We start from the raw sequence: 12,116 nt of genomic DNA, 5'->3' as shown, positions 1-12,116 counted from the left end.
GATCATGGTACTGCTGCACAGTCTGTGAACTGTCAACCATGGGGACGCGAGGAAGTACAGCGACAACCCGAAACTGTCTAGACTGTCTGGGTTGTGCAGACAACCCCCTACCGGGTTGCTGAGGTTGCCGCACTGCGTCACAACAAGTCACCTCTGCTGGTTGTTGAACGTCTTCCTAGTGACACACTGAACGTCCACAACCACCTCCGAGAGTCGCTTAACGTCACCGTGCGACTGGCAACCCACACTGGGTCGCACCGGTGGAGGAACCATCTCAACTGGCGGACGTGAGTAGGATACCTCAGCGTCAACAGGGCGTACAACCAACCGGTAGGAAGGTTGTTGGCTAGAAGGTTCTTCTCCGTAAAAAATCCTCTATCAAGGACTAAGCTTGGACTGCATGTCTTGCAACAAAGCCCATTAGGGTCTATGGGAGCAGGTGTGGCAACAGACGGGGTTAGCGACTGAAGCGGAACCATTTACCATCCCTGGAAGCATGTTATGCTTTAATAAAGTCCATAGGAGGCTAAGCAGCTTAAGGTTCCTCTCCAAATGACAGAGTCCTCAAGGGAATATCAGAAGGAGGGAGAACAGCACTTTCTCATCTACAGGAACCATGTCCGAGAAAAGCTAGGTTATCTCAGTGAGGGTTTCACTGGTGCATAAGCAGCAGACCAGAAGGCAACGTTAAGTAACTGCTTGACAGTCTGTGAACTGTCAAAAACTGAACTGTCAACCACAACAGGTGCGTGAGGACATACAGCACTGGTGCATTAGTAGCAGACCAGAAGGCAACGTCATGTAACTGCTTGACAGTCTGTGAGCTGGCAACAACCAAAGCTGTGTGGGGAAGCCTCAACTCCTGACTGACTAGTCTGCTGCGGGCGAGTGGCGGTAACCACAGTGGGTTGCGGAGGCTGACACACCGTGTCAAAACACGGCAGCTTGTGGTAGCTCACGCACGGCAACGGAGTGCTCCGTGTGTCTGTGGGAGTCAGCATGCGTCTGGCAGGGTCGACTGCGCATGGGTGGAGGAGCTCTCACAACAAGAGTGTGGGAGCAGGCAGCCATGCTGGGCGCACAACCGTGGCAGGCTGTAGGCCAACGGGTGCATCGTCAACCTTCTCCGCAGTCGGAGTGTGGGAGCAGGCAACAACCAAAGCGGAGTGGTGGTGCGTGGTGGGGACTGCCGTGGGTTGCGGAAACTAACGCATCGCGTCAAAACACAGCAGCTTGACTCCACCTTCCCACTGCTGATGCGGTAGCTCACGCATGTTAACGGAGGGAGCCGCACGTCGGCTAACGTTAACATGCGTCTGGCAGGGTCGATCGCGCATCGGAGGTGGAGCTCTCCGCAGCCGGAGTGTGGGAGCAGGCAGCCTCAGCGTGAGCTGGGCGCACAACCGTGGCAGGTTGTAGGCTAACGAGAGCAGTGTAAACCTTCTCCGCACGAAACTCCTGCATAACCGCAGCTAACTGAGTCTACATAGACTGCAGTAAAGACCACTAGGGTCTACAAAAAACGGAGCTACTGTCCGTTGTGACTGAGGGTCTAAAACAGCTGGTGCGGCAACAGACGGAGTTACTGCCTGTTGCGGTACCACCTTGCCTCTCTTGGGAGGTGTGCAGTCGTCGGATGACTGCAGCGAGTCCGAACTGACCCAGTGGCTACACCTAGGCCGTTGGACTTGCGCGGAAGGGACCGACTTGCACTTAAAAAGCTGCAAGATTTGGTCCATGGTTTCTACGAGAAACCTCTTCCGCAGACGAGGAATAAATGGGCTCTCTCGTCTTTGTGTGGGTGGGGCGATCACGTCGGCAACGTGTGTAGATACACCCGAAACCACGGAGGGAAACGTCTGTTCGTCGATCAAGGCCTGTGGAACCCATAAGTCCTTCGACATTACTTCTCCCCTGGGCTTGGGAGCTTGTAAGAGGTATCGGACTAGGTGAACAACTGGCACGAACAGACGAACCCTCGAACGCAACACCGTAACACTTTGCGCATATCACTTTATCACTTTTGATTTTCTGTTTGCACTTATTTCACTGAAATCGAAACTTTAACTGATTTCTACCTGAAACACGCAATCCTATCCTTCATTAAGAGGTAGTAATTGCGAAAACAGTTTACAATGCAACAGAAAAACATAATTAAAGATAAAGAATTCAGTGGCTGGAAAAGAGACTAAACACTAGATCAAATAAACTACGTTTAAAATCTCTCACCGCATAAAGCCTGGGAACAAGAATAAAACTCTAGAAACGTTTTACCTTCTTCCCCTACAGCGACTAGGGAGAAGAGTAAAAAACGAGAACAACGTTACCCGCTTGAACGAAACGTTTATTCTCCTCTCTCTCCCTCCGTCTCTATCTCTCTCTCTCTTCTCTCTTGACTTAGAACCTGAGAGAAGAGCCCAATTATATATCGTTAAAACATATTATTTGCTAAAGGAAAAAACTGAAAGGTTTCCCAAATAAAAAGTTCCTTTATTTAGAATTTAAACCATTTAAGCTAAGAAAGAATGAACGAAACGCTAGAATCGGTTTACTCTTACTGCAACGTGAAACCGTGAAATACTCTCTCTCTATCGTAACGATAGAGCGCATGTTGAACGTTCTGAACGTCAACAACTGCGGAGACTAAACTAAACGTTAGTTCATCTTTGAAAACAGTACGAGACTATCAAAGAAATTCTTTCATAAAACATTAAAATTAAAAAAGTATTAAATTCTTAAAAGGTAAATACGATATCACGGGCTCAATGTTAATTAACTTCGGTTCCAAGTAAGGACCGCCTACTATTAGGAAAGGTCGCATATAAACAAACATAAAAATTAATTTTTATAAGTTTATAATAAATGGAAAGTTAATCGAAGAGGCCTATAAAGGCGGAGAGATATAAAATAAATAGATCTATAACTTGTTAAGCAAAATTACCAAAAACCTAAACACACTTCCGTCTAAGGGAAGGGTCGGCCATTTAAAAGTGAAAGAGAGTCCATACTCTCTTCGTCACCAACACTTCCGTCTAAGGGAAGGGTCGGCCATTTAAAAGTGAAAGAGTCCATACTCTCTTCGTCACCATAATAAAATCTATCCAAAACGAGTTCAAGTTTTGAAATGAAGATAAAACCCCTGCATAGCGAAAGCTCAAAACTGGAATAGTGTACTTCACCAAATCGTTGTGAAAACAAATCCAGTTAGGGACGGCGTATTTAGTAGGTCTTGCCAGTGGCACGACAGAGGGAAAATTGGTTCTTTGTTGACATCGAGTACTTGAGTACCTACTTGACAGATGGCGCTGTTGATGTACACCCCCACCTGTATAGCGATCGCTGGCGTATTCCGCCCGTAGGTTTTTTCTGTCGGGCAGCAGGGATGCAGCTATATGATCATCGGGTAAGTTTGATATTGAAAAAAATCATTTCCATTAAAGACCTTTCATTTATATAACTGTCAATCAAAGATCTTCCCAAATCATAATACACGCAATTTACCGAAAGATGCTTATCTGCTGACTGGTTAGCAGCAGAGTGAATGAATGCACTTGGCTCTATATATTTATATAGGCAAGAGACTTACTTTTCATCTTAACAGTCCCTAAAGACACACATGGAAAATAGAATGGTACAGCAAAAAATCAGATGAAAACTGAATATGCGTAAAATCAGCCGGTAATGTCTAATACGAGATTTGCTGACAAGCAAGTAGATAAACAATATGAAAGGCTCTTACTGAAACCAGAGGAATGCTATATATTGCTGTCAGCCAATCAGCAGACTATCTTTCTTTAATTATTATTCATGAATGGAGTCAATGAGACTTAGGAACGCTTGCAAATAAGACAATGACATATGTGATGGGTTTATGGAACAAACATTATCATTAAATCAAAGTGGTTAAGAAAATAGCAACAAAAAGAATAACGGAATCTATAAATTTTGCTGGAACAACACTATTTATTCCTGTTGCAATAAAATGAAACTTTATACATTATTGTATAGAAACAATTGAAGAAATTAGTTGAACATTCAATAGTAAATAACTTTTACATCTCTGATATCTTTGATAAAATAGAGCTTTTATACTATTATTTACTGGAATGGCATTAAAAAAAAAGTACAGTATATTGAAGGTACTAATAAAAAAATTCAATATCCAAAGTGGTACAATATAGAGCTTTTGACAGTCACCAAACTTTAACATCTGAGTTTAATCAATGGCCATTCCCCCTTAAGATAAGTTTCTGGCATTACATTTTTGGGCTGCGTGCATGGAATTTAATGTAATTGTGCTTTATTTGCTGGTAATTGTCTGAGGTCACTGACCATGTGTTTGGACCTTACAGTAGCCTACTGCATAGGTCATTTACCATAAGATTTTGATTTTATTTATTCCGTTTGAGGGTTAATCCCATGTGTTCATTCATACTATTATTTTCAATGTTTTGTGTCATAAATTGTAGTTAACACATTATTTACCAATTTTGCCCAGTGAAGTCATTATTAAATAACTGATGCTCTTCTTTACTGTAATGACAAAATTAGAATAGATTGTAGACATTGGTATCCTTAACCCCCATTATTTGAAGATTTTACTTTAAACCAACCTATAATTTAGTATGGGCTAGTTGTACCCAAGATGTTGAGAGTAACCTACTGTAGGTATAGGCAAGTTGGTATAAGCGAGTGTACTCTTCTTTAACCTAGTGCTTTGAAGGTGAAGATCCCTATTAAACTTTACTTAAATACCGGTACATCACTCCTCCTTTACATTGCCTCTGTCTGTTACCATAAATGCCTGTCCAGCATCTCACTTGGGTCTTTAGGACAGATTCAAAATAGAGCCTAAGAGTGTAGATGACCTAAGATTGACAAAGCTAAGGTAGACCATCAATTAATTACTTAGTCACATGTGGAGTTTTTAGGTCTCTGGAAGGACAAGACTTTATTATCAGAGTGAAGGTTTGTGAACTGCAGCACCAAAGTTATTGCCAGGGTGCTGTGCCCTTGAATGTTAGTGCTCTTATCCTCCCCTGTTGATCTTTGCCGTTTGTTGCAAGGAGACTTACCCGGACTAAGGTCCTGCTCATCTTTAACAAAATTATAATTCTCCACAACATCCAAAGGAAACATACATTAGATTATGATATCCAGTACTATAGCAAAAAATGACAGTGATAAGCCACAGACACATATTTATTAATCATATATACATAATTACCTGCACTGCTGTTTTCTGGCAAAAGCTGAAGGGCCACAATACCGTAACGCAGCATGTTAACAAATCCAATGTCAGGCGACACCATGGGATTTGTAACTGTCGTCGTTCCTGAATCAACGCTTTCATCAAAAAGCATACCAGTGACCTTCTCTCGAGCGATTTCCGACCTCTCTCGTGCAATGTCCATCTGACCATAAGTTTGAGCAGTAGCCTAAAAATATCAAAAGATAAATGCATAAACATTTAATTTCCATTGCTATGTAATATTTCTTAGTTATTTTTAAAAAATTCATATGTAAATAATGAAAAAAAACGGTAATTACTGGACATAAATTACATCATATGGCACTGAAGGAGCAGAAATCGTGGATGTAAATCAAGTCCAAAGATACTCAATGGGTTAAGATTATTGTTAAATATAACAAAACTTTGATCACCATTAATAAAAAACAAGACAATGGGAATATAGCTAACTGCTCAGACGTATACAAAACTATCATAAGGTCAAAATATTCATAACTTATTTCTATCCAAAAAGGTAATAAGTCTTAAAAACACAATCTTGAATGGAAAAAATTTTGTCAAACTACAACACATCACCTAATGTTAATATATATACAAGAGTGGTTACACAACACAAATGTCATGAAAAATTAACCCTTTTACCCCCAAAAGGACATACTGGTACGTTTCACAAAAGCCATCCCTTTACCCCCATGGACGTACCGGTACGTCCTTGCAAAAAAATGCTATAAAAATTTGTTTTTCATATATTTTGATAATTTTTTGAGAAAATTCAGGCATTTTCCAAGAGAATGAGACCAACCTGACCTCTCTATGACAAAAATTAAGGCTGTTAGAGCAATTTGAAAAAAAATATACTGCAAAATGTGCTGGGGAAAAAAATAACCCCCTGGGGGTTAAGGGTTGGAAATTTCCAAATACCCCGGGGGTAAAAGGGTTAATAAATTTTGTTAACTGTTAGTAACTAAATACTGTATTAAAGTTCTACCTGTGCCAGCTGGGCTTCCAACATGGTTAATTTTGTATGAATGTTCTCCAAAAAAGCATCGAGATTGTGAAGCATAAGGAGCCATCCTTGAACTAAAACCTGCTGAGACTGCGACTTGAAAAAAGGCGTGTGCGCTATTATAGTCAGGTACACCTTAGGCTGGAACAACAACTGGCTTCCTATAAAAAAAATTATGAAAGAAGACATAACAATAAATATGCTTTTGATTATTTAATTTCTAATGTATGTATTTATTCTTATATCTTTTATCTATTCACCATAAATCTATTTATTTCTTTTTACTGCAAATTGAATATCATACTTCTTATTTTAAATTATTGCAAGATATCTGGCTTTTTAAAAAGTACTCTTAATCATCTGTAGTTGGAAAAATCAAAATTTCAATTGATTATCCATCTAGATAAACCTATCTCATTTCCCTAAAAAAAAATTCAAATATATTATAATAAAGTTCCGCAAAGTGCAAAGAGAATTAATTTTCTCAATTTCAGAATGCATTTCAAATACAATTTAACATTTTACCAACCAGGGACATAAAACGGTCTAACAACCCCTTTCAGACATTGTCGCAGAGTGGCAAACACCTCTTCTAACACAACACTGCCTTTGGTCACGTCGACTATAGACGTAGAAGGAGAGAGATCGAGGCAGAAGACTAGACGATACTTCCTGGCCAGGAAGTGAAGGGTTGTTTGTTGGGTGATTTTGTATTTGTACAGGTGGGAAGTGTCATAGTCCCATTCTGGAGGCACATCCACTGGTATGACAGACACAACCTCAAGCTCTCCTTCATAGTCACTCTAAAAATAGAATTCGTGTATCAAAAGTAGAGCATTTGTAACAAGAGCATGAATTCATATAAGAATCTGAGCTCTACTTAAAATACTATGTGGCATAATGCTCATTCTTTTATATTCAATAACTTATATGAACATAATTCCTTATATGAAAAAAAAATTAAACTTTTGCCATTTTAAACAATAGAAGCCATAGTATTGAAGTTTAAAAAATTCAAATGTCTTACTTTCAGTAATCAAAGTCTTAACAGTTAAGTTATCAGAGATTAAATAGCTTCTTAAGCTGACATGGCACAATTGGTACAGATACACAAACCCTTCAATCAAGACGAAACCCGAGTTATTCCTATTCTCACAAGAAATGTATACAGTATAGTATATGTAAAAGCATTCTTCCAAAAAGTGTTATCAACTAGCTTTTCAACCTCTAGCAATATTTAAGTCAGCAGCATTTTTTTTAAAGTTGAGTCAATCATCAATATAAGTGCAGAGCATCATTTTTCATGTACTTTTAAAGGTCTTTGTAAACACAAGTGTAACATTATTATTCATCTAGTAAGTGCTCCTTATGGAATCTAAAACTTAAATTACCACACTTCATCAGGCATCAAAATACAGTTGTTGTAATGTCCACTTTTAATAATCATAAGAGAATATAAAGACTTAAGATATAAATAACAAAGCAGACTAAGGCAATTTCAAAATTATCATAAACGCGACGAAACTAAATCTAAAACAATACCTAATATCTTTTACCTAACCTTATGCATCTACACACCATTCACTTCAAAATAACATACAGTATATGAGAAAGAATCCTTACAACTACGTTTCCAATAGGCCACAACAACTTTAATAAGTAATGTCCTTAAAGTAACCTTGAAAGTTGAAATACTGAATCAAAACCTTGAAATATTTTCCTTCCATACTTTACATATCAGACTGAACCATAAACAGTTAGAAATAATAATCCTAATTTGAAAATCCACAAAACCATTTGATTATGAAAAATAAAATTTTCTTACCAATTTATCTCTATTTGGCACAGTGATAATCGAATTTATTCGCTTCAGGTACCACTCGGCTCGTACATTTCTTGATATCATATACTCTTTTTTCAAAAGAATATAAACATGCTCTGCTTCCAGAGTTTCATTTCCCTGAGAAAGAAAAATTTCTTAGGTTATTCAGCCTAAATTAGTTCAAAATACTTTGATAGATATGAGTACGTATTTTCAGTGCAGAATAAACAATTCTGTAAATACAATATAGTACAGCACTATATATAAAAATAAATTGTGCAATAAACTGAACGAAATACAATAACAAACCAATTAAATACTGTAGAATGAGCAGCCTTATTACCTTTTAGTAGCACAAATGACAAACAGCTGCTATAACATGTTCAATTCTAAAGGAAAATACTCAACTCTATAAATAAAGAAATACCCTGCCTTAGGTCATTAATTGGTCTGAAGATGCAAACTAGGTCGATTTTCAACATAGGTTGGATTTTTGCTATATAAAGCAACTTAAAAGTTCCCTATATGAGTTTTGAGCATGAAAAAGTACTAACAACCTGTTATCATTCAATAAAAACAAGATACTTAAATTAATAATCTTCCATTTGAATTACAGTGCTTAATTGTTATCTTATGATTCATAGATCCACGTAAAGTGGGATCAAACAATGTTAGTTGGATTCTATTATGTCACATAAAGAGGGGTTTTACTATACTACATGGTATTGCTAAAATGATATTTTAATTATAAAATAAATTTTTGAATATACTTACCCAGTGAATATATAATAGCTGCAACTCTGCGGCTCGACAGAAAACACACTCAAAAAACTCGCGAGCGATCGCTATGAAGGTTGCGGGTGTGCCCACCAGCGCCAACTGTCGGCCAGATACCACTCTTGCATGTAAACAAAACCTTCAATTCTTCTCGTCCCGCTGTGTCTCTATTGGGGAGGAAGGGAGGGTCAATTAATTTATATATTCACCGGGTAAGTATATTCAAAAATTTATTTTATAATTAAAATATCATTTTTAAATATTTAACTTAGCCGGTGAATATATAATAGCTGATTCACACCCAAGGCGGTGGGTAGAGACCAGAGTTAATTAAGTTTACAGCGTATAAGCTAAGAGTTTTTTCATTTTGACAGTTATCAATATAACAAAACCAAAATATATAGGTACCTGGTAAGGAAGTTGACTTAGACGATTACTCTGCCTTGTAAGTCTGTCTTCCTCACGGAGCCCAGCGATCCTCTTAGGATGCTGAAAGACTCCCAGGAGCTGAAGTATCAAGGGTTGCAACCCATAGAACAGGACCTCATCAAACCCCTAATCTGGGCGCTCTCAAGAAATGACTTTGACCACCCGCCAAATCAACCAGGATGCGAAAGGCTTCTTAACCTTCCGAACAACCCATAAAACAATATTAAAAACATTTCAAGAGACAGATTAAAAGGATATTGGAATTAGGGAAGTGTAGTGGTAGAACCCTCACCCACTACTGCACTCGCTGCAACGAATGGACCCAGTGTGTAGCAGTCCTCGTAAAGAGTCTGGACATCTTTTAAGTAAAATGACGCGAACACTGACTTGCTTCTCCAAAAAGTCGCGTCCATAATACTTTGCAGAGATTTATTTTGCTTGAAGGCCACGGAGGTTGCTATATCTCTAACTTCGTGCGTCTTAACCTTAAGCAAACATCGGTCTTTCTCATTCAAGTGAGAATGAGCTTCTCGTATTAAAAAAATCTGATAAAATATGACAAAGCATTCTTTGACATAGGCAATGAAGGTTTCTTAACTGAGCACCATAATGCCTCAGATTTCCCTCGTAATGACTTAGTACGAGCTAAATCGAACTTAAGAGCTCTAACAGGACATAATACTCTTTCCAGTTCGTTGCCTACGATCTCTGATAAGCAAGGAATATCAAAAGATTTAGGCCAAGGACGAGAAGGCAGTTCATTTTTGGCCAGGAAACCAAGTTGAAGTGAACAAGTGGCTTTTTTCTGTAGAAAAGCCGATGTTCTTACTGAAGGCATGAAGTTCACTGACCCTTTTAGCCGAAGCCAAGCACACTAGGAAAAGTGTCTTGAGGGTGAGATCCTTCAGGGAGGCTGAATGTAATGGCTCAAACCTGTCTGACATGAGGAACCTTAGGACCACGTCTAAGTTCCATCCAGGAGTTGCCAAACGACGTTCCTTAGAGGTCTCGAAAGACTTAAGGAGATCTTGGAGATCTTTATTGTTGGAAAGATCTAAGCCTCTATGTCGAAAGACCGAAGCCAACATGCTCCTGTAGCCCTTAATCGTGGGAGCTGAAAGGGAGTGAACCTTTCTCAGATGTAAAAGAAAATCTGCGATTTGGGCTACAGAGGTACTGGACGAGGACACAGATGCTGACTTGCACCAGTCTCGAAAGACTTCCCACTTCGACTGGTATACTCTAATGGTAGAAGCTCTCCTAGCTCTTGCAATCGCACTGGCTGCCTCCTTCGAAAAGCCTCTAGCTCTTGAGAGTCTTTTGATAGTCTGAAGGAAGTCGGACGAAGAGCGGGGAGGCTTTGATGGACATTCTTTACGTGGGGCTGACGTAACAGATCTACCGTTAGAGGAAGACTTCTTGGAAAGTCTACCAGCCATTGAAGTACCTCGGTGCACCACTCTCTCGCGGGCCAGAGGGTAGCAACCAACGTCAACCTTGTCCCTTCGTGAGAGGCGAACTTCTGCCGTACCTTGTTGACTATCTTGAATGGTGGGAATGCATATAAGTCCAGAAAAGACCAATCCAGTAGAAACGCGTCTATGTAGATTGCTTCTGTATCTAGGACTGGAGAGCAATAGATTGGTAACCTTTTGGTCAACGAGGAGGCAAAGAGGTCTATGGTGGGTTGACCCCAAGTAGCCCAAAGACACTTGCCTACGTCCTTGTGGAGGGTCCATTCCGTGGGTATCACCTGACCCCTCCGACTGAGACAGTCTGCCAAGACGTTCAAGTCCCCCTAGACGAATCTCGTCAACAGGGAGATGCCTCGAATTCTTGACCATAAGAGAAGGTCCCTTGCGATCTCGAGCAGCGTGAAGGAGTGTGTGCCTCCTTGCTTGGAGATGTACGCCAAAGTTGTGGTGTTGTCTGAGTTGCCTCTACCACTAAGTTTCGAAGAAGCTTTCGAATATCATCAAGGCCAAGTGGACTGCTAATAGCTCCTTGCCGTTGATGTGCAAGCTCTTCTGACTTGAGGTCCACAGACCCGAGCATTCCCGACCGTCCAGGGTCGCCCCCCAACCCAAATCCGACGCGTCTGAGGACAACACGTGGTTTGGGTTCTTGACTGCTAGGGATAGTCCCTCTCTCAGACTGATATTGCTGTCCCACCATTTCAGGCAAGCCTTTACTGGTTCGGAGACTGGGAATGATACCGTCTCTAATGTCTTGTCCTAGTTCCAGTGAGAGGCTAGATGGAACCGGAGAGGCAGAAGGGGTAGTCTCCCTAGTGAGACAAACTGCTCCAGGGATGAGAGAGTCCCTACGAGACTGTTCCAACTCCTGACTGAATAAACGTTTTCTTTTCAGCATTAGTTGGACTTCGAGCAGGGCTTGACTGCGAATCTCCATCCCCAAATATAGAATAATCTGGGATGGGATCAGTTGGGACTTTTAGGTTGACCAAAAGTCCCAACTCCCTGGCCAGACTCAGCGTCCAATGTAGATCCTGCAGACAGCGAAGACTGGACGATGCTCTGAGAAGCCAGTCGTCCAAGTACAGGGAGGCTCAGATCCCCGATAGATGGAGGGATTTTGCCACATTCCTCATGAGCCTCGTAAACACGAGAGGCGCAGGACTAAGGCCAAAGCACAGGGCTCGAAACTGGTACCCCACATTCCTGTAAACAAACCTCAGAAACGGTTGGGAATCCGGGTGTATAGGAATGTGGAAGTATGCCTCCTGAAGGTCGAGAGAGACCATCCAGTCGCCTTCCATAAAAGCTGTCAAGACAGCCTGTTAGACTTCATCATGAAGTTTGTCTTGACAA

The 12,116-nt window shown here is 40.5% G+C and overlaps 1 protein-coding gene across 1 annotated transcript in view; it reads right to left on the bottom strand.

The window, feature by feature from the left end:
- The window catches only part of LOC137623054 (KICSTOR complex protein SZT2-like), a 362,398-nt gene that overhangs the window by 333,777 nt on the left and 16,505 nt on the right, over positions 1-12,116 (bottom strand). Inside the window, exons 2-5 of the mRNA XM_068353692.1 lie at positions 8,083-8,217; positions 6,787-7,060; positions 6,240-6,418; positions 5,228-5,438 (exon numbers count right to left, since the gene is read on the bottom strand). Of these exons, the coding sequence (XP_068209793.1) occupies positions 5,228-5,438; positions 6,240-6,418; positions 6,787-7,060; positions 8,083-8,217 (799 nt within the window). The remainder of the gene's footprint in view (positions 1-5,227; positions 5,439-6,239; positions 6,419-6,786; positions 7,061-8,082; positions 8,218-12,116) is intronic.

Source organism: Palaemon carinicauda, chromosome 30, assembly GCF_036898095.1.
Source record: "Palaemon carinicauda isolate YSFRI2023 chromosome 30, ASM3689809v2, whole genome shotgun sequence".
NCBI lineage: Eukaryota > Metazoa > Arthropoda > Malacostraca > Decapoda > Palaemonidae > Palaemon > Palaemon carinicauda.
Note: the sequence above shows the minus strand (reverse complement) of the source record. Positions and strands in the feature narration are given on the sequence as shown.